The following is a 23,356-nucleotide window of genomic DNA, read 5'->3' as shown; positions in this document are numbered from 1 at the left end:
CTGTCACAGGAACTCAGTTTTGTTCATCCTCCAGGCTAAGTGGCATTTTAAGGCTCTAGGAACACAGGAAATTATACCATCAACAAGCATCTTCCCTGTCAATAACGCAGTTTCAGCAAAGATGAAAGAAGGAAATTTACATTAAGTTTTCCTGACATGCAGCTATTTGAATTGTTTCTTTCAATAATACTTTAGTACATACATAGTAGTTCACATGTTCAAACCAATGTACAGAGGATCAATCCTCACAACAATACACTCAGGTACATGGGACAATATTATTATTATTATATTAAATCTCTATAAGAATCATCAGCATGGGATACCAGCTACTCAATTCACAGATGCACTTTCTGACACCAGACATGAAACCAGAATGAAACACCAGACTTGCTCAATGTATTATTTTCCCTATGGCCATTAATTTGCCACAAGGAATTCTTTAATTTGCCACAAGAAACTATACAGAAGTATGTTTTTACCTGGAGCGTCCCAAGCCACAAATATGGAATATGCATCCATTACTGTGACATTATATGGAACATGGATTTCCTCTGGTGTTTCTGCTGGTGTTTGTATAACGTATTTGTCACTAGTACTGCTTCCACCCCCAGTGCTGGCTTCCAGCTGGTAAACATATCTGCACAAACACAAAAACAGCAGCAACAGAAATGGTGGTTAAATACTGTAGAGATGTTTATACTGGAATTATTTCCCTTTTGCATCAGTTTAGGAAGTACAGACCACAAAGCACGTTATATATATTGCATTAAAATACAGATTTCCACTTTCGCCCTTTTCAGGTAAAAAAATAAAATCACACATCTCTTGCTAATCAAACTAATACTTTTTATATTACATTTCATAGCATCTTAAGAAACACTTAGACCACTGGTCCCCAACCTTTTCCATGGGGTGGGCGCTGGACAACTAGCCACCGAGGACCGTGGCTGCTGGACAAGCAGACGCTGAAATGCCGCCATGAAGCAGCGTCATCAAGAGGTGTCGCTTTCTTGACATTGCCATTTCTTAGTGGCATTTCAGCAGCTGCTTGTCCAGTGACCAGTAGGCAGGTGCACATGGATGCCCTGGCAGGTGCCATGGTGCCAGCGGGCACCGCGTTGGCAATCCCTGACTTAGACCATGTGACACATTAAAAACAATTTTAGAATGTCCTCCTAAAAATATTAGAAGATGCTATTATTAGGGATTTTCACCTTCAAAGTGGTATGTTCAACATGCACAATCCAGCACCTAGTGCATAGTCTGCTATGCAAAGAATTTCAACCTCTCTAAGCCAACCCAATAGAAGAAAAGTGGAACTATGAGCCAGAACAATTAAAGCTCAGAGAAAGATGCTGAGGTAGGGAATGCCTACAATGGCGTGTGGCCTATTGGCGACTGCCAGCAGCAAAAATCCCCAACTGCTGGAGATGGGACACTAGGATTCGGAGGGCTCTGAGTTACTCCAGAGAATTCTTTCCTGGGTATCTGCCTGGTGGGTCTTGCCCACATGCTCAGGGTCTGTTTGCCATATTTGTGGTCAGGAAGGACTCCCCCCCGCACCTCAGGTCAGATTGGCAGAGATCCTGGGGAGGTTTCGCCTTCCTCTGCAGCATGGGGCATGGATCACTTGCAGGTTTAAACTGCTGTCAGTGGTGGATTTGCTGTAACTTGAAGTCTTTAAACCATGATTTGAGGACTTCAGTAATTCAGCCAGAGGTTAGGGGGTCTGTTACAGAAGGGGTAGGTGAGGTTCTGTGGCCTGCAATGGGCAGGAGGTCAGACTAGATTAGTGGTTTTCAAACTTCTTTTCTGGGGACCTAGGTGAAGAAAATTGTTGATGCCCATGACCCAGCGGAGCTGGGGATGAGGAGGTTGGGGTGTAGAGGGACTCCGGGCTGGGGCAAGGGGTTAGGGAGGCAGGAAGGGTTCAGGCTCTGGGGTAGGGCCATGAATGAGGGGTTTGGGGTGTAGGAAGGGGTTCCAGGTTTGGGGGGGCTCAGAGCTGGGGCAGGGGAGTGGGGCAGGGACTTACCTCTGGTGGCTCCCAGTCAGCAGTGCAGCCAGGGGCACTGCGGAGCACGCTGCGCCCCTGACGCATCCAGCAGCAGGTGTGGCTCCTAGGCAGACGCACAGAAGTGGCTCTGCATGATTCTTGTCTGCGGACACCACCCCCCTAGTTCCCATTGGCCGACACCTGGCCAGTGGGAGTGCAGAGCCAGTGCTCGGGGCAGGAGCAGCAGGCAGAGCCCTGCGGCCCCCGACTAGAAGCTGGATTCGCTGCTGGATGCTTCCGAGGCACAGCACGATGTCGGAAAAGGTAGGCACTAGCAGCCTACTGATGGCACTAGTCAGCACCAACGACGGGGCTTTTAATGGGCTGGTCAGCAGTGCTGACCAGATGAAGGTGACCCAGCAACCTACATGCTGCGACCCAGTAGTGGGTGATGACCCACGGTTTGAAAAACACTGGACTAGATGATCATGATGGTCCCTTCATAGGTCATGTTCTCAAGACCTTTAATCATTCTTGTTGCTCTTCTCTAGACCCTCTCCAATTTCTCCACATCCTTCTTGAAATGCGGTGCCCAGAACTGGACACAATACTCCAGCTGAGGCCTAACCAGCGCAGAGGAGAGCAGAAGAATGACTTCTCGTGTCTTGCTCACAACACATCTGTTAATGCATCCCAGAATCACGTTTGCTTTTTTTGCAACAGCATCACACTGTTGACTCATATTTAGCTTGTGGTCCACTATAACCCCTAGATCCCTTTCTGCCATACTCCTTCCTAGACAGTCTCTTCCCATTTTGTATGTGTGAAACTGATTTTTCCTTCCTAAGTGGAGCACTTTGCATTTGTCTTTGTTTAACTTCATCCTGTTTACTTCAGATCATTTCTCCAATTTGTCCAGATCATTTTAAATTATGTCCCTGTCCTCCAAAGCAGTTGCAATCCCTCCCAGTTTGGTATCATCTGCAAACTTAATAAGCATACTTTCTATGCCAATATCTAAGTCATTGATGAAGATATTGCACAGAGCCGGTCCCAAAACAGACCCCTGCGGAACCCCACTTGTTATACCTCTCCAGCAGGATTGGGAACCATTAATAACTACTCTCTGAGTACGGTTATCCAGCTGGTTATGCACCCACCTTATAGTAGCCCCATCTAAATTGTATTTGCCTAGTTTATCGATAAGAATATCATGTGAGACTGTATCAAATGCCTTGCTAAAGTCTAGGTATACCACATCCACCACTTCTCCCTTATCCACAAGACTCGTTATCCTTCAAAGAATGGCTTATCTTTTTTCTTAAGGAACAGAATCAGAGATTTTTCTCTTTTTAAATCATCCCAGCAGTTTATGCATAACATTTTCATGAGTGCCCAAGTGATTTAGGAGCCCCATGTCCCATTTTCAAAAGAGGCATAGGCCCTCAGGGCCAGATTTTAAAAGATATTTAGGCAACTAAAGGTGCAGATAGGGGCTTAGCAGGATTTTCAAAAGCACTTAAGCAGGTTATGCACTTTGAAAACTGAATTCAGGTTAATAGACACCTTTGAAAATTTTACTCTTCTCCTGCAAAATCTAATTCGTAAGCACTCTTTGAAGCTTACTAAAGTTCTTTATTAGGTCTTACCTACTGTTGGGCTGAAGGCCATCATCAGTGAAATTCAGATTTCCGCTGCCACCCTGGAAAATCCCTTCTCCATTACGAAGCAATTGATATTGAGAAACGAGTCCATTGGGTTTTTCTGGTTCATCCCAATAGAATTCCACTCGTGTTGAGCTGACTATGATATGACGAGGCTTCGACCATACTCCTGTTAACATCAGCATACCATTGTTTCAGCCATATCATAAAATTAAATATAAAAGGTCCTGATTCTCTATTTCCCTGTACCTTGTGCAGTCGTTTATACCAGTGCAAAGTGAGTATAGACCACTACCAGATCAGAAAGGTAGTTTACACATATTCTGCACTCTGTTAGCACTGACATAAATAAATATTCTGGATGCAGGTCAATGGAGAATCAGCCTTAAAAGTTGATAATCACAGGACTAACTTTGCCTGATGTATCAGCATATATTTATTTTTGTTTTATAAAAATGTGCCCATCACCATTACATCTGGAAATCATTTACTTCAAAATGATTCCAGAAAGTTGTTCTCACAAAAAACAGAGAACCTGACACACTGTGGTTCAGCATACAGAAGGGGTTATAATACAATTATTGCACTGAAGAGCCAAATTACCTGTTGTAAATGACTGCTCAGGAGCTCCATCAATGTCAGTGGAGTTTTGCCCATTTACAGAAATTTTGCCCCCAATGATTCCCTCTAATATTATGGGAATGCCTTTTCCTTACCCTGAGGAGCAGCTTGCAAGGTTCGACCTGCAAATGGCTGGCTAGAGCTACATCCAGCAGATGTGCAGGCTGTAAGTGTGAAGCTGTAGTTAGTGTATGGCTGGAGACCTAAAAACAACACAAATACGAACATAATACTAAAATGATGACCTTAGACATCCTGAGAATTACAGATGTAGAGGGAAAGTTACTCCATTGGCATAAATATCTAAAAGTTTCAAACCTGGTGATGACCCATGTTGGTGTCAATAGAACAATATAGGACAGAATTTTTTCTTCTTTTTTCCAGTTTCTCTTTTTAAAAACATAGGAAATTATACATAAAAGCTATGCTAAAAGAATATTAAGCAAAATCAAACACTCAAAAGTTAGGAACTCCTAGAATTAAGTTTGCCTGTGAATCCTGAATTTGGCTCCTTTGCATGTATGCGCGATGATACAGTCTTTTATTACATAGACCTCTACCCTGATATAACACTGTCCTTGGGAGCCAAAAAATCTTACCACATTATAGGTGAAACCATGTTATATTGAACTTGCTTTGATCCACCGGCATGCACAGGCCTGCCCCCCGGAGCACTGCTTTACTGTGTTATATCCGAATTTGTGTTATATTGGGTTGCGTTATATCGGGGTAGAGGGGTACTATTTTTTCCACAGGATATCTGGCTCATTTAGTGCACCTGTTCTGGGGATGAATCAGGGATGCGTAGTAAAGGAGGCTGTTATCTATTGGACCTTGACCTTATTTGTTGCAGAAATTAGATAGTATACAGTAAAGCAGTCAGGGGATTGCAGGAGAAAAGGCGGGTCTCATGGTTAAGACAGTTGAATGTTGTCCTTGAGAACTGGATTTTATCCCTGGATCTGCCACAGAGTTCCTGTGTGATGCTGGGCAACTCATTTAAACCAAACTTTTCAGAGGTTGTCACTAATCGTGTGTTCCTCATTTTCTGGACGCCCAACCAGAGACCTTGGGGTCTGATTTACAGAGAGGTGAACAGTCACAACTGCAAATGAAGACAATGGGAGCTGTGCATAACATATTAAGTGCTATATAATGTTAAGCACTCTCATCTCAAATTCAGCACACAAAATTAGTGAATACCTCTGATCTCAATCTCTTTGTGCCTCAGTTCCACATTTGTAAAATGGGAATAATTCCACCTCTGCATTTCATAAAGATCTTATGTAGATAAATTAATTAATTTTTCTGAAGTCCTCGGATATAATAGTGATGAGCATCATAAGGAAACTAATAATTCTACCTTCAGATAGGAATTGAATAGCATGGAGTAAATAAGGCAGGGGGCTACACATTGCAATGAGGATAAAAAATATTGACTAGCTTCTCATTAATTGAGCACTGTCCATTCTGAATGAGGAGGGATCCTATGGAAAAAAATAGTATGTGATCATATAATTAAAGACTGTATCATACTGCATATGCACAAAGGCTACACAGGCAACCTTCATTCAGGCATTTCTTACTTTTGAGTGCTTGACATTGCAACCTTAATATTGTTCTTTAAAGATTCATGTGAGAGTATGTATACGTAATTGTAATTATTTTAAAAAATATAGACCCGCAACAAGAAAAAAAGTTAGGATAAAAGTCTTTGTTCAAAACCAGTTAGGCAATATTTTCACGGTTAAACGAAATGGTTTGTACATACAGAACAGTAATAAGCAACAGGCAGCTAAAGAGGTAAAATAATGAATGGAAGACACAAAAGCTGCTCACAAACTGAACAGGATGTGAAGAGGAGAAAATAAAGAGATGACTCAGGGGGACAGCCCTGAATGTAACCTAATCATGAACTGGAAGAGAAGAAAAATCATCCAAACGCTCAGCATAAAAGTAAGAGGGGAGGAAATGACAGTTGCAGACTAGACAGAAGCAAAGGCATGGAGGAAAGCCAATAATTTAACATTTCAGGCTAGGAAAGATTACTGTGGCAACAAATTACTTGAATTCCCCATAAGGGAGTCATGTTCACTTTTAAAGGAAACGTGCATAATAAAGCAATACTCATTTACAGCTACACTTTAAGGAGAAAAATGGGCATTAAAAAGACAGCGCATGGTTTCACTAAATTTACTGGAAAAATTCTGGTGCCTGGAACTTCTAGTCATACATGTAGTTGATTTTAGATAGATTATAAGTTCTTTGCTATAAGGATCTTGTGCACGTTTTGGAGAGCCCTATACAAATCTATGCATGTGATTAATAATAAACAACAACAAACGTAATATAATGATTTTCAAATGCAAACAATACTTTGCTTTTAACATTTTTCTGCTGTGGATACTAATTCAAGGAGACATTTCCCTTGGAATTTGATTCTGCAGTTGTTACTTTAAGGTGGTCAGTCACTGGACTACTGTATCATTCACTGTTTTTCCAAGTGGTTGCCAAACAGCTCCTAAAGAATGCATTATCCTATCAATCAGTCATTTGCAACACTATTTTTCTCTGCTTGTGGTCCTGTCTGCAACAAGGTCAGTAATTAGCTCCAGTGCTGACAGTCCTGGGCCACCACATGAATTTCACTCAGGAGGATGTCAAGTTGCTGATAGTTTTTATTTATGAAAAAAAAATGTTGCTAATGAGTCGCCACTGCCTGACATATGGTTGTCCAGTGGCAGTGCTACTGAATCACATACCTTTCCACTACCATGAAGTACAGAGAGAGAGAGAGTGTGTGTGTAGAATAATTTCAAACCACTCTATCACAAAATATGCTGGAGTCTTATTTCATTTATGAAACTGCATGTCAGTGACTTTCTGGCTCTTACTTAAATATGATCACTCACAGAAACTCTTGATGAAGTCCATTACTTTGGATAAGATTTTTAGTCAAATATAAAAATAGAGTTAAGAAGAATCATTGTCACACCTGCTGCTGCTGAAGAGGGCACTCTAAGCTTTCTTTTAAAGCAATTCCACTAATTATTTTAGTGAATCCTTCCTCGCTACCGCAGAGCATTAGCTGGCCCATTTGTAAAGCAGTAGTAACACAAAGTGAAACAATGCCATAACTGTCATCCAAATTGTTCTGTACAGGGTAGTGGAAGTGTTCAGTAATAAATGATATAAAAAGGTCCTTTATTGACAAGCTGCCATGTGCTGTTTGCATTAGAGAATATGAGAAGATGATGGCTGTTGCCCCTAGGTCCCAATGGCATTCAACTCAGTGAGATAGCAGAAAATGCTTCAGTTTACTTAAAGCATTGATAACACCTCTAAATAATTAACTGAGGACTTCCTGTCTTCAATTACTTAATTTTTTTTTAACATCTTGAGAGGATTATAAGCAATTTATAGATTTCACATGATGAACACATTCACCACTATTCCCACAAAGCATTTATGGGATCAAGTTTCCAAAGCTTTGATGTAATTAAAAATAAGCAGCAAGACAATGATGCAGCGGCAAGGTGCTAACCTACTCATCTGTTATTTGTAAGGCCCTAGCTTCAAAGTCTCAGGGAAGACTAACGCTACAGCTTCATTAATGGTCAACTGTTGTTTTGAGAACACCAGAGGTTTTGAAAAAAGATGAGAAAAATCAAACCATACATTCACGGGGGTTGAGACAACACTTAGTTCAAACGTTTGAGATTACATGTGAAATAAGATTGATTGTTTTAGTTTGTTGCATGAATTTAGAAAGTAACAATTATCCACATTGCAAAACCACGGTCATGAATTCAACACTGTGACCAAAGGAAGTCCCCCTCTAAACTAGCATAAATCTTGATTTTTACTGACAGAAGTAATGATCACCCATTTCTCTGCTGGCTTAGTATGGCAACGTGGACAGTGGCTTATTGAGAGAGCCAACCTAAGGAAAAAGAGATCATTGTTTGTGCGGAGACAACTTTATCTGTTCTCCCTATCAACTGTGCTATGAAAAATTGTATTGTTTGCATGAGGAACAAAATTTCAACCTCTCTGGAGGCAGAGCTATTTCTTAGGTGGGAGGAGAGGGCACATGTGAGGTATTTTCCCCTTGAGTTTCAGCCAGAGATGTTCTGGAAATTATCAGCAATTCCTTCTGCAGGGCAGGTTGCCAGCCTCTCTCAAAGAAGCACTTCTTAGGCAATTGTTCAAAAAGCCATCTCTGTACACTTAGAATCTTCTAATTATCCCCAAGCTTTAATCTCCCCTTATTAGGGAAGATAAAAAGAAAATTGAGGCAAAGCAACCCTGGCACTACCTGGAATACTCAGATTTCTTAATGCCCAGTCTCTTGAATTTTAGATCTGGGTCTGTTATAGACACTGCACTGGTCTCACTGGTTGCTCATCTCTTCTTGACAATGGACAAAACCCAAGATGGCTCCATCAAATGTCTTGCTACTGCCGACCTAAGTTTCCTGTAAGCTGCACAGCTGAGCAGCAGCCTATTTAGCACACCACAGGTGCTTAGAGAATCCACCCGGGGACCTACCGTGGCCGGCGGAGGGACACCTCTCCTCTAGCCCAGCCCCCAACCTGCCGCGGGAGGTGCACTCCTCCCCCAATCCCAACTCACCCTGTAGTCTGGATTTGCTGCAGCTGGAGTGGCCTGGACCCAGCCGCTGCCAGATTGGTCCCAGGCATGGCCCCAGGTGTGGCCCAGGCCGGCCCCTGGCACAGCCACAGCGGTGCAGCCTGGCCAAACCCTGGAGAAGCCTGGACCCAGGCGTGATCCAGGCAGCCCTTCCCTGGCCCAGACCTGCTGGGCATGGGGGAGGGTTGCCTATCCTGCTGCAGCCCCACCCCCAGAGCTCCTGCAGCGAGGACAAGAGCCTCTCCCCCCGAGGCCAGGTGTTGCTGCGTGAAGAGAGTGCTGGGGGGAGTCCTCTCTCCCTCCCTTAGCCCCGGAGCACCCTCCTGCACTCCAAGGCCCTCATCCCTAGCCCCACCCCAGAGCCCTCACACCCTACACCCCAGCCCTCTGCCCCAGCCCTGAGCCCCCTCCCACAAGAATTCCTCAACTCCACCCACACCACCTGAATTTTGTTATGTGCACCAATATGAAGGTGATGTGTCACATGTCACCTCCATATCGGTGCACTTAACAAAATTCAATCCACACATGGGTGGGAAAAATTAGAGGGAACGCTGCTGCTGATCACAGGGTTCTGTTTCTGTCCCCTTTGATGTGTACGGAGGCCCTTAGGAGTTTTAGGGAGGTAGTATAGGCTGCTGTGCCTCCAATACGATGACATTCAGTTCTTTATTTCAAAAGATCCAGATGGTGCAGTTTCCCTGCTCACCCAGTGCCTAACCAGTATCGGGGCTTTGATGTGGAACAGCAGACGGAGACCTAGTCTGAGGCTGAGACAATCCTCACAGGCTAGGAAAAAAGCAATCAGAAGTGGTGGCAGAGTTTGTCCTTCTTTTGTTACTCTGGTTAGAAACTGGGGATAGTATCTCCTAGCTGCTTCTGGAAAAGAAACTGTTTTACTTCAGTGTAAGAAACAAGTTCTCAGCCTTGTTGAAAATCATGCAGTTTAGTTAGATCCCTAAATAAATATGGCTTTATATGCGCAACCTTAAGTGCTGTTGGATAATTGGGCCTAAAACTTTACCCTTATTGTGAGATCTGCTCGTAAACAGTGAGTGACAGTTCATAAGATGTCACAGTAACTTAGAACAACAAATGTTGATGGGAAAAGGTGCAAAAGTGAGACAAAGATTGAACTAGTAAAAAAAAATATATATATAGGCCTACTGATATAATTCAAGGACAGTGTTAAGATTATCCCTGGTAAATAAGAAAAAAAGTGTAGAACTGAAAATCAGTGAACCAAAATTGAAGTGTTGGAAATCAGGACAAAATAACAAGGGGATTGGCTATTCCATCCATCACAGTCCTAACAAAACAACTTTGTTGGGGAGAAAGCTGGCTACTGAAATTATGGCTGACAGAAAGATGAGATAGAAGGGGAACGAGCAAGTTTCACCATCTGTTACCCCCACTGTATCCTGGTATCCCAAGCTTTCTTTCTCCTGATCTTGAGAGGTGTCCTAAGTAGGTCAGGGCAGAGAGAAGACGGCAGATAACATCACCGCCTCTACTGGTCCAGCTGAATGCCAAATACACCTGTAGTGTGAGACTGTGTGTGCGCAAATACCTTTGTGCATGCAAAAGACTGCCCCTTGCCCTCCTTGTGTATTCTTTTCCTTCCCCACCTCATTTCTTCTCTTTCCTCTCTCTCCTTTTGCCTTTTGTTTAATAAGCCAGCTGAGGCTGTATATTTTCCAACCCTACTGTAAGCCTGGGACCAGAGATAGGCAGGTAAAAGCAAGGCCCTAAACAGACTGATGCTGGTACAAGTTTGCCAGGTCTTGGAGTGGCTCATAAGCCTGTGTGCCTTGCCTGTGTTTCTCCAGCAGCCAAACTGCAAGTGAAAGTCAATGCCAGACACAGAAGCTAAATATTCTATCTTTGCTGTTCTTTTCTCTCTCCTCTTGTGTGTTTTTGTTTTGTTTTGTCTTCTAGGAAATGGAATCAGATTTTAACATCAACAACAGCAGTTCCAGCCCATTTTGACTAACTTTTTCTCTTTTCCCCAAAAAGAGACTGTGAAACAAGGGCTTTTTTCTTTGTGAAGACTCTCTACAGGTAAAGGGGAAAGGAACAAGAGATGCTGTTATAATGAAAGCCTTATTTAATACTTGACATTTCAAATGCCTTAACTGTTTTTCCATCTTTTCTGTATCTTTAATAAAAGGTTAAGATGGTGTGTTTGCCACGGTGCTAAGCAGGCTGCTGTTTCTCTATCCCAAACCCTGGACCTTGTTTAAAACCATTTAATGTTGGACAGATTCAGGGTCATGTTAACACTTTTGATTCTTTGGGCCCTTATATTTAATCTAAATGAATACAGGAGCACTGAAATTTCTGTGTGCAAGTAGTGTTATGCATCCATACTCGCACACGTCCATACAAAATACAGTCACATATATTAGATAATATATACTGGGGTGGGCTTGAAGCAAAATTCCAAATTCCCAATCTTTGTGTGAAATCCAAATCTGGAATTTTGTGACAAGTCCCACCACTAATTCATACAGAGATCGAGAAACACAGCGGATGAGCTCCTTGGCTTTCACTAAGAACGTGCTCCAGCAACACAAAACTGTCACAGGTAGCCAAGTATTTCCTCAGCATAGGGGAATCCATGGATGGTGACAGCAGACATAGTTGCACCATTCTGCAGATCCTCTGGGACAGCTCTTAGGGTGACAAGTACCTTTCCTTTCCTCCTCCCGTCCCAAGATGGCCACATATGAGCTTGGCACAGCTCAGGATTGAGCCCACTGCGTTTCACTGATGAAGTGATCATTTTTTTCCAAGTGAACTTTATGTTACAAACTTGCAGCAGCAATTTGTGTGGTGATCTTATTTTTATGGTGATTTAAAATCTATACTACTTTTGAAAAATGTACAGCAAGTTGTTGCACTAAGTAAGATATGTCATCAGGACGCACTGAATACTGACCGAGTTTTAACACATGTGGTGAATTTCATATTTGTGCACAATCTTGTTAAAGGGGAATCTTGGGTGATCTTTCTCAGCAGGAAGGGCAGTGACTGTAACATGAGGACCTCTAGGTTTGCAGCCAAAGTGAGGAGAGAAAAAAAAACTTTTAAATATTTTCTCTAGAAAAACAAAAATGCAGGATGAGCATCTGATACCTGGGGTCAAAGGCTGAAAGCAAACGCCCCTGAAAATTACCATTTGCCTCTTATGCTTCCTGCAAATATTTCTAGGTTGAGTTTTGTTTCATTTTATCACTGAAGTTACTGAGAGAGTAGTATATGGAAACAATACATCTTTGACATCAATGGCAAATCTTCTGTTAAGCCCTCTTCTACAGTAGATGTGCATGAGTGGGAAAATCTTAAGAGTAACATAAGGGATTCTGAATAATATTACTAACTGATCATAAACAAGGTGCTCTGCTGAGGAAAAAGAAAGAAGATACTATCCCAGCTCTGACAAGACTTACAATCTAAAATCTATTATAGGCAAAACAGCTCAGATTCACAAAGCACAGGCTGACAGTCCACTCTCAAGCTGAGGCTGAACTATTTCTAATTTTTGTTATCTTAAACATCAGGGACCAGATCATATTGTGCTGGTGCAAATCTAGAATAACTCCAGTGACGTCAATGGAGTTATTCCAGATAGACATGGGGAGCAGAATCTGATTGAGGGTTTATCAAACCTATGGAATTTATCTGGCACTCTTCTACCCATCACAAAGCATATGTTCTGAATCAAAATGTATGTGGTTTATTTTAACATTTGGAAATTAGATCCATTCAATTTTAACAACAGAGAACAAACACTGCCTAGAAAAAATAAGACTGACCAAAATAGCTTAAGGTTTCTAACATCAGCCTATGTGCAAAACATGGAACCTAAAAGTTACTGACAAGAGATAGAATCACTAGGGGAGGAATGTCTTATATCTAAGAACAGGACATTAGTCTTTCAAAGAGCTTCCCATCCTTACCTGATAGAGTATGCTGCATTCTGCCTATGGTGTCTGTGTATATAAGCCCTTTCCCACTTTGACTGATCTGATACTCTCTGATGATGCCATTTGGTTTCCTGGGTGCTATCCAGCTCAAATGCAATGCTGTTGAGCTCAAAGCTGTGACGGCTGGTGGCTGAACGCTCTCTGGGACTCCTTGGACAGTGACTGCAACTACCTGAAGACATATGAATTAAACAGCAATTTACTGTAATAGTACACTAGATACCACGATCAATGAGAATGTCACTTTTGTTTTAAAATGTTGTTGCTTGGTCTGGCATATCATTACCATGGGCCTCAAGAACTAGTTACATTCCCCACTCCTTTTACATAATGAAATCTGACCTTGAATGCATTATATAAGCCTATGTCTACAATTTATCACAATATGTTTACAACATTTCACTGTAGTGTATAGCATTGGGTGAAACAGCAAAATCTGGACGGCAGACTGTCTTGCTAGAGAACTCTTGATAACTCTCTTCCATATGGTTTACCAGTGTCTTTGCATTTTAACAGCCTGATTTCATATATTTTAAACACCAATAAACACAGAAATAGACTTTTTTTTGCATTCAGTAGTCAGACCTTTACCAGTTCATAGTTTTTTGAATCTTTTCTAATGAACTCAAGAAGAAATCTGAAGCTTGGGATAATTTCGAATTCACTAAAATCTTTCTCAAAATTGAATATATATAGGCCAAGTCTCCCTTACATTAGTTTTACACTGGTGTAACTCCACTGACTTCAATGGCGCTATTTCTGATTTACTCTGATTTGAGAGGAGAATCAGATCCTATGCTCTTAGAGAATCATGTCTTTTTATTAGTACCACTATGTGTGAGTTTTATTATGCTGTAAGCATATATATGCCTTCTACATTGGCTTAATGTAAGTGAGGGTGTCACCCTCTAGTATCTAGCCTCAATGACTATAAGAGCTGGCTACTTAGTTGCAGCTAACAGGACCTGAACAGCTCTGTGTAAACTTGAAAGCTCGTCTTCCTCACCAACAGAAGTTAGTCCAATAAAAGAATAGTACCTCAACCCACCTTTTCTCTCTGGACTATTTCCTTGTACTTTGGGACTGAGATTTCAAAGCTACTTTGGGGTTTTGGATTCCCAAAGTTTGCCTATGTGGTTTAAAAAACTCAGTCTTGATTTTGAAGGTCCCAGGTTCAATTCCCACTGATTGACTTTGCTGGTTACACATGTATGACATAGCTGTGATTTTTTATACTTACAAAACATAGCAAGTCACTATTCCTCCTCCTGCTCCAAGACCCTATACTGTAACTCAGACAAAACTCAAAAAAGAGACACATGGACATCATTAGCAAGGAAGATTTCATTGAACAAATGTGGTTTTGAAGGTCAGGGGGAGAAAGAAGGCATTCTGTAGAGAAGAATCTGGAAGTTGTTACACAATAATGGGACGACACAAGAGACGTTGTTACTTGGTAATGGGGGCAGCCTGAGCGATGGTGTGAAACAGACTGGTAAAAGGAGCAGTAACAAATCGAAAGAGAGAGAGCAAGAGTTAAAAATAATAGGTGATGTATGCAGGATGTGCAGGAGCTGAAGGTGAGAATGAAGAGCCTGAATCTAATGCAGGAGCAGGAAGAAAGTGAAGGGATCTGGTGAGAAGTGATGCAGTTGGAGCGGTACGAGAAGAAGAGGATGTTGGCCGTAATGTACAGGCTAGAGATGGGAGAGATGAGCTACGGGGAGACCGGAGGAAAGGAGGTTATAATAATCCTGGTGAGAAACAACAAAGATATGAATGGATTTAGTCTTACTGTTTGGAAATAAAGCATATCCTCAACACTCTCATATAGGTTTGGCCAAGGACGAAGCTCCCTGTTTACCTTAAATCTGTATATCTCACTTTCCATATCATATAATTTCAGATTTACAAAGACTGAGGTACAGTTTAGTGCCTGGGTCTGCTTGTGCCAAAAATCAACAATTTGGAATTTAAGATGATCATGTCAAGGGGCTGAATTAAAAAAAAGTCACGTGGTTACTGATGTTTCCATCCCATTCAACCCATAATCTTAATTAAATTCTTTGAAAAAATGCCTTTCCAATGGCATTTTATGATACCTCCTCAGCTATTAAATTCTACCACCAGTCCTAAGAGAACCAAATCACCCACCTGCTACTGTCTGTGCAACCAGCAACAGTACAGGCTCTCAGCTGATATGAATATTCTTGGTATGGCTGGATACCACCTGTGTCTGTGAAGCTCAGTTCTCTTCCTCTAAAACGCTCAATCCCATTTCGGAGAACAATATAGTGAATAATAAGACCTTATGATAAAGAGAAAGTTTTCTGTTTTTGTTAGCTCAGCAACACTGGATCATAGCATTTCATATCTTTCACACAGAAAATATGACAGAGAACCTGGTAGGACCAGGGCTGGCTCCAGGCACCAGCGCAGCAAGCAGGTACTTGGGGCAGCCAATGGAAAGGTGTGGCACGTCTTGCTCTTCGGCGGCAATTCAGCAGCAGGTCCCTCAGTCCCTCTCAGAGGAATGGACTTGATGCTGAATTGCCGCCGAAGAATGAAGCTTCAGAGCTTCCTGCAGTGGGGGGAGGCACTCAGGGGTGGGTCTGATCTCCCCCTGAGAGCAGCTGTGCAGAGGAAGGACAAGTCCTGTCCCTCCCCAGCCTGGTGGGGACTTGCAGTTAGAAGCCCCTCAGCTGGGGTACTCCCAGCAGCAAGGGGGAGATCAGATTTCACGGGGAAGGGCTTATTTCTTGGTCTATGACACTTTTTTCATGGCTGTGAAATTGGTAGGGTCCTATAGATAGATAATAAATCAGGTCTCTTCCTGACGATCTTATCATCTAACTTTATTTGTGATGAGTGAGAATAACAAACAGACAAACCAAGGTGAAGGTCTGAGGAAGAACAAGTACGAAAATAATATCACCATATTTACTCAGTATAGGCACATTTTGATGATATTTAACTTGATAGCTCAGTGGTTTGAGCATTGGCCTGCTAAACCCAGGGTTGTGAGTTCAATCCTTGAGGGGCCATTAGGGATCTGGAGCAAAAATCTGTCTGGGGATTGGTCCTGCTTTGAGCAGGGGGTTGAACTAGATGACCTCCTGAGGTCCCTTCGAATTCTGTGATAATACACTTAAGACAGGTTTCAGTGTATAGAACAGTTGATCTAATATTGTCGAATAACAGCGCATACAGTTTGTGCTTTTAAGAATACCATTGGTTGAAGAGGTTCTTTCCAATTCAGAAATATTATGTCTTCCCGATTTTCTGCTTTGGTCCATTTTGGTGCTCTTACACCCTGAGGCACATCTTGCTGAGTGCTAGCCCTCCCAATTCGCTGAAACCTCTTCCATAGCTGTTCCATGCAGCCACCCTGTACTCATATGTAACGTAGGGCTCTAGATTCAGGTCTAAACAAAGAAAATTAGACATTAGTCATCTCATTTTGTATTAAAATAAACAGAAGAAATGTACGTAGCTATATCTATATATGCTTAAAGACAGGCAAATGCTTCAGTTCCTTCCTCAGTCAGGGCCTAAATAATTTCTGCTCCCACGGAAGCATGGCAAACTTCCATTGACTTCAGTGAGAGCAGGATTGAGCTGTAATGTTCAGTCACCTTGTAAGTAACCATCAGTTTCACGGGCCTAAATTACTACCCAAGTCCCATCAGACAGATTACTTTACAAACAAGCTTCCGCACTATAACAACAGAACAGCTGATGGTGCCTAGTGCAGAACCCTTCATTCCAGAGTGATTAAAAACCAAGGATCGATCCCGTTACCTTAAATGAATATCTATTGGGGCCTCCACTGTAGACAGTCTCTTCTGAAGTTGGACATACACTGTCATTTGCCTCCTTTTCTGTACCATTCTGAGAGCCTTTAACCCAAGCACAGATGTGGGCAGTTGGGTTAAAGTCACATCTTCCGCAATACGCTGTTGCTTTCATGGATACAGGGCACAGGGTGCTGGCTTTGCATTCTTCTTTTACCTAAGGAATGTACACCATTTTAAATCAAGAGATATAAAGAAGCTTAATCCTACCTTCCTTATGTCCTAAAAAGAGATTCGACACTGAAAATGTCACCATTTCAATGCCCTTTTGAACAAATATCTTGATCTAATTAAAATTAAAAGAGGTGACTCAGCCATTCAGCCATGTTGAGTGCCATGCTGTTTACAGTGTGTGTGAGAACCTTTCATCATAGGGTCTATCTGTTCTTCTTGGACATTAAAGGTTCCCAGGGGCATTTTCAAAAGCACTGGGGAGTGTCCTAGTGTCCTTGCACTAAAACATCACCAAATCTCACTCACGGGAAACTCAAATAGCTGGGCTTGCCTTGCACAACAGAAGGGGAGTCTACAAGGCCACAGAAGGGACAGGATCTTCCTTCTCAGGTTACATTTCCCATTTTTTGCAAGTGCTATTGTCCAATGGATGTGTGTCAACAGATTTCCAGTCTGCATGCTAAGCTGTGCAAGGACACACAGGTAATGTCCACAAAAGAGATCTTTGCAGCATGCGATGAGTGAGGAGGACCCCACACATGGGCAATACAAAGTGTGCCCCCAAATGGAGGCATGACAGGATTTAGCCCATATAGAACAATCCATAGAACTGTAAATATACATTTAATACCTACCTTTATTTCCTGAATTTTAATGGAAAAATCTATAAGCAAGAGAGCAATGACTCTAGTAATGTACAGAGAGCTGCAGGAAGGAATGAACTGTTCCTGTAAATATTGTTGCATACTAAACTATGAGCGTTCAAAAGGAAAACAAATAGATGATATTTGATGCTTCCTTAATTTACCCTATGAAATACTTTTTCTGGATGCTTATAAAATATTAGATAAAGTTTATTCTCCAAACTTAGCAGTTCTTACCAAAATTACTTTGATACATATCACAGGTCAGGTCCTCAGATGATGTAAATCATAGCTCCAGGAGATGGCCCTTAATTTCAACCCTTTTTAATATTAGTATTGCTGTCTTTGCTATACAGAGATTGCCATCCATTATGGTGAAAGAAAGATACATATATTAAAAATATATAGTTTCCTGTGGTTTTACTTTAATGTGATTTTTGTAAGTAAATTCTACCAATTCACAAATGACAAAAGGTCCATAATTTCACCAGAATATCTGCTAAGGGGTATATTTAGCAGGTGATGTATCAGATGCTTTAATCAGCACTTCCTGTCACGAAAAAATTAATAATTTCTGATTCGTTTCAGTTCTGTAGGGTTCAAAATTGATCTATTTTCACTTTGTAATTTTTTAAATCAGAACTGTTATTGAAACTATTTTGTCAATATTTCTGATGTTTTCAATAAAAGTTTTCATAAAAATTTCTATACATTTTTATTGCCAACATTTTGTTAAATATAAAAAAAGATGTGAAATTTCTCCTTTCCAAAAAGGACCTTTTTTCACAGATAAAATTTGGTTTTAAAAACTTTCAACCACTCATCACGTAATTGAAGAAAAATATTGAAATTGTATCTTCAGCTAAGTTGTGTATTTAAAAACCCAGGTGGGTTTTAGAACAGCTCCTATGGTCTCAATTCTGCAAGATACTGAGCACTCCTGTAAGAAGCTGCTTGGAGTTGCAAGACTGAGCATTATGAATCTATAAGGATCAACGCTCTTGGTTTTGTTGCTTTTTAGGGATCCTGCCTCCACAGAGTGCTTTGTAGAACTGGGTTAGATGTTTTCTCTGGATATCTGTTCCATTATTTTGCTAGGGATTGAAGTAATACCTATGGATCATCAATTGTTAGGATCACTCTTTGTACCTTTGCTTTCCTCCAGTTTTCTGGCACTCCCCCAGTTTGCATGATTTTTCGTTATTAGTTATTAAAAATTCAGTTAGGTCAATAGCTAATTTTCTTATTTCCATCACCCCTACCGCAGAAGCAGATTCCCGGGTTGAGAACTCTAAGAGGCATGACATTTGGTCCAGCTGATTTATATATTTTTACACTTTCTAAGTAGTTCTCCATCTGTTATTTTTAGAAGTCATTCCAACTATTTTGCTACAAATTTTCTTGTTAAAAACCATTGTAAACAGATTTCAATGTCGCTGCCATTTTTGAGTGATCATTTAATTTCATTCCCCCACGTTCATTGAACAATCTATTAGATGGAAGTCTTTTCATATTTCTATTCATGTCACTGGAGAGCTAGTGGTTACAGCTAGGGGCTGTGAGTCAGGACTCCTAGGTTCTATTCTCAGCTTACACACTGACTTGTAGTGTGACCTTGCAAAAGTCTGGTCATATTTTCAAAGGCAACCAGTGATTCTTGGTGCCTTAGTTTTTGGGATACCCTTATTTAAACACCAAGGGTCTGATTTTTAGCAGTGTTGAGCATATGCACTGTGAGTGCTCAGCACCTGTGAAAGTTAGGCTCAAAGTGTTTGATTTCCATGCCCCAAATCTCTGACCATTCTTGAAAATGTCATAATTAATCAATCAGAGCTTCAGTTTATACTTCTGTAAAATAGAATTACAATTATCTGCCTAAAAAAGGGTGTTGCATGGCTTAATTATAATTAATTTTGATTAAATGCTTTGAGAATCCTGAGAGGAAAAGTGTAAAATAAATATCATCATCACATCATAGTAATGGAACATACCCTGATTCCAATGAAGTCAATGCCAAAGTTCCCACTGAGTTCAATAGGATTCAATTTAGTCCATGAAAAACATATCAGCATTGTGTTGTGTGTAAAATTAGCTGATATGGTACAGAATCATATTCAACATCCGCGTGGTATTCACTATAGCAAAAAAAAATATTGCTACTCAAAAATTCTTACTCAGAAACAATGAACAAGAACCCTGTCCAAATTGGGATGTATAGGGATATTTCCATAATAAACCTTTAGTCACTTCAGTTTCTATTCCCACTCAAGTAGTGCCAATAAGTATCAACAATGGTCACACAACTCAAACTTGCTGTTCATGCCAACTCTGTTGGCATGCCAACTTTTAGCCCTTATACTAATCTGAAGTGCCGGGCAACACTTCACAAGAAGCAGCTAATCATTATTAATTCCTTTTGAATTCATTGCAATAACATCAATCATGGTGAACTCATTCGGTATTAATCTGGATGTAATGTGAAAATGAATAATGCACACAGGAGTTTTTATATTCCTATTTAAGAAAAATAGTTATGAACAATGTATTTCTCTGTCCATTGTCAAATCAGAGCCACTGAGAGGTTTTCTATCAATTACCTTCATCATCATTCCAGCTGAAATCTTGTCAGAGCAAACATATTTCAAAGGATTATATCCAACTCCATTACAGCATTCCTCGCTCTTCGGAATAAGTTCAGTCTCACAGCATTTTCCTGGCACTGGGTCAGTCTTTTTAGCATGTGCTTTAGACTCACCACCGGAAGCTGAACAACATATGATATCTGACATATTCCCATATTCCTGACCACAACAGAACATCCCTGCAACAATAAAACATTATATATTAATATGAACAATGGCCGGGGGTGGGGAAGAAAGGGAAATAGCTGAGACTAGTATACAGTTGAGCATAAAAATGTCACACTGAGGCAGCTGCTGGAATTGTGCAGAGAGAAACAAAATTGAGATTCAGGTCTGAAGGTGAGGTGACTGAACTGAGAGTCCTTATTCCCAGATGTACCTGAAAACAATTAACAAATAGAGAAAATCTCTAGAATCTCCTCACTTCTTGTGAGCTGGTGTGTGAACTCTGCTATGAAATACTGTATATATGGATGGTACCTTACATGCTAAATTAAAGACAGACAATCAATGATCAGCTAATCTAGAATGAGGAAATTTAGTAACCCCCTGATGGCATTCTTTTGCTTTTAGGCACAGGTGTACTAAATATGGGCTCATTCACCTTCAAGTGGCCTTTAATCAGGACAGCCAGTTAACTAATGGTTAGATAACAAGAAAAATAGCCTTCTAAAGAAAGTTGAGATACATATTTTGTGCCCCATTATATCGGCTTGTACTGTGTATATAACACTAAGTGAAAAGACCTTCAAGGTACCAACAACTGTGATTCAGTTCTCTCTCTTTTAAAAGTTGTAATATCTTTTCTTGTTTTTCATTTCTATATTGGAATTAATAATCACATTTTATTTCATTTTCTTTCCCTTTTATTAAAATTTCTTTTTAAATAAAAATATTTTTGAGTGATGAAAACATTAAAAGCACCCAAAATCAGGGCAAATGTTCATATATTTTCCATGCACAATTACTCATTTGTAAATTATTTGTTCTGATATTGTCCCTCCTCCCCAAAAGGGAATGTGTAAATTTTATCTCAGGGAAAATTTTTCTGAAAATCCTTTAAAATTAGGGATGTACACTAGGAAATGTCATTTCCAACTCAACCATGATGGCATGAATTGTGCCATAATGAAAAACAGGACTACAATGTAAAATGAAAGCTAGAGTCAAAATAATTCATATTTGACTTGGTCTCTGAATTCTCCTAATCAGACATTTAAATGCAGCCTTGAGTTCCTTTACTGCCATTTATTGCAGCAATTCTTTTATAACAAGCCAGAGTCAATTCACACTGCTCTTTAAGGGACTGATCCTGAAAGCACCCACGTGAGTAATCCCAATCAAATCAACAGGTGTACTTAAGGTGGTAAAGTTATTTGTGTACGTTACCTGTTTGCGGTATTGGGACCTTACATAGCAATCAAAATGCAAAAACCAGCCTTCTAAGAGTTGAATATTTTTCTTTCTTCTCCAAATAAATAAATGCAGACACTGACCCAATTCAATACTAATAACCAGCCATCTGATAGCTCTGAGGGACTCTTGACAGGCAAACTAAAATTTTGATAATGAACTGTTTTCATACTGAAAAAACAACAACTCTGCATTCTTTTGCTGAGAACCTCATCTTTGTTTAACTGAATTAAATTTTTTCAGCCAAGATTTCACTCACATAACAAGAAGTGACTCCCTTTCTAGTTTCTTTGGTAAACCATTACTTCTTTAATTATTATCAACCTTGTTCAGTGTGATAAATTGCTAATTACTTAATACCCTAATCAGCGTTCATTCTTTGCACAGATAAACTGTGACAGCGCCATTAATTTAAATAGTAATTTCACTTAATGGCCAGAACGGCACACCAGATTTTTATGCAGCATTTTCTGAAGACTGCATCCATCACTGCAATATTCTGACATAAAGATGTCTGACGTGCACTAACTCACTTAGGGAGAGCAGATGTTGCAGAGCAGAGTTTGGTAGTAATTCCCATAGTGCATCACTTCAGCATGAATGAGCTGCAAATGCAGAGATAGACAATCTTTTGAAACTGCATTGCATAGCCTTTGACCTCTTTCTAATTTATCACATGTAGCACTTGACTCTTGAACCTTGACCTCGCAAATGTACAATTTTAAATATTCCCCAAGAAAAACAAAATTGGTCCATATCATATTGATGGATTGATTTACCTTCCAACACCTCTTCATACAATTGCTTAAAGATGGAGAATTTCCTTTACACTGTTTGCTTATTTTACAAAAATACTGATTACTAAATATTTATCTGCAAATCAGCTGGAATGTATGTGTTGTGTTTTTTATATGTATGTTTTACAGGCAGAAAATGCAGTACAGCATTGAGAAAATATATGGGCTGGAAAAGCATTTCTTGCTCATAGTGATTTCTGTCAACAATTATTTCATGTTCATCCCCACAACTGAAAGAATGTACAAACATAGCTGAGTAATGAATGACTAATTTAGTATAGCTGCAAAACCAATGGTTTCAAGAGGAAGAATGAGAATAAAAAGGCTTACGCTGCAAAGCAAGAACAGAGGATCAACAAAATACAGTCAGTGTACACTGCAAGCTATTCCAGAAATCCTTGGCTTGAAGGTGGATATTGTAGCTACCACAGATTGGGAATCACAGCTGTGCAGAATAGTGTATTTTGAGATCCTGGCCTAGGATCATAGGGATAATTTATCAGGGAAAATTGGAGAAATTATGAGGTGGTTTCTGGTCACTCTCTGCTTAAGAACCACCATATGAAAACTTTGAATGCTTGTATACAATTGTGAGGCTAGGGGAGGATACATTGTATGCAGTGGCATCATTGCCAGTCTTTGCCAGTAGATGTCTCTATGATCAACCCTGCTAGTAAAGAGCCAAAATGAGAAAGGGGAAAATGAAATAAGAAACTGGCGGGGGAGGGGGAGGGATAAATTCACAGCAATCTGAGATTGTAAAGGCCACTTGTCATAGCAGGATAAAGTCTCCAAAACAAGTTGTACAGAAGCAAACAGTAAATTGACAGCGTACAAAAACTTAGCCAAATGTACATTAGAAACGTGGGTCCAGATTCTGCAAACATAACTTGATTTCAATAGAAT

At 40.4% G+C, this 23,356-nt stretch overlaps 1 protein-coding gene across 1 annotated transcript in view; it reads right to left on the bottom strand.

Moving 5' to 3' along the window:
- The window catches only part of USH2A (usherin), a 596,134-nt gene that overhangs the window by 105,264 nt on the left and 467,514 nt on the right, over nt 1-23,356 (bottom strand). Inside the window, 10 exon segments of the mRNA XM_030557510.1 lie at nt 483-640; nt 3,649-3,832; nt 4,380-4,487; nt 12,900-13,098; nt 15,077-15,256; nt 16,156-16,271; nt 16,274-16,351; nt 16,684; nt 16,728-16,937; nt 20,196-20,419. Coding sequence (XP_030413370.1) covers nt 483-640; nt 3,649-3,832; nt 4,380-4,487; nt 12,900-13,098; nt 15,077-15,256; nt 16,156-16,271; nt 16,274-16,351; nt 16,684; nt 16,728-16,937; nt 20,196-20,419 — 1,458 coding nt within the window.

This window comes from Gopherus evgoodei, chromosome 3 (assembly GCF_007399415.2).
Source record: "Gopherus evgoodei ecotype Sinaloan lineage chromosome 3, rGopEvg1_v1.p, whole genome shotgun sequence".
Taxonomy (NCBI): domain Eukaryota; kingdom Metazoa; phylum Chordata; order Testudines; family Testudinidae; genus Gopherus; species Gopherus evgoodei.
Note: the sequence above shows the minus strand (reverse complement) of the source record. Positions and strands in the feature narration are given on the sequence as shown.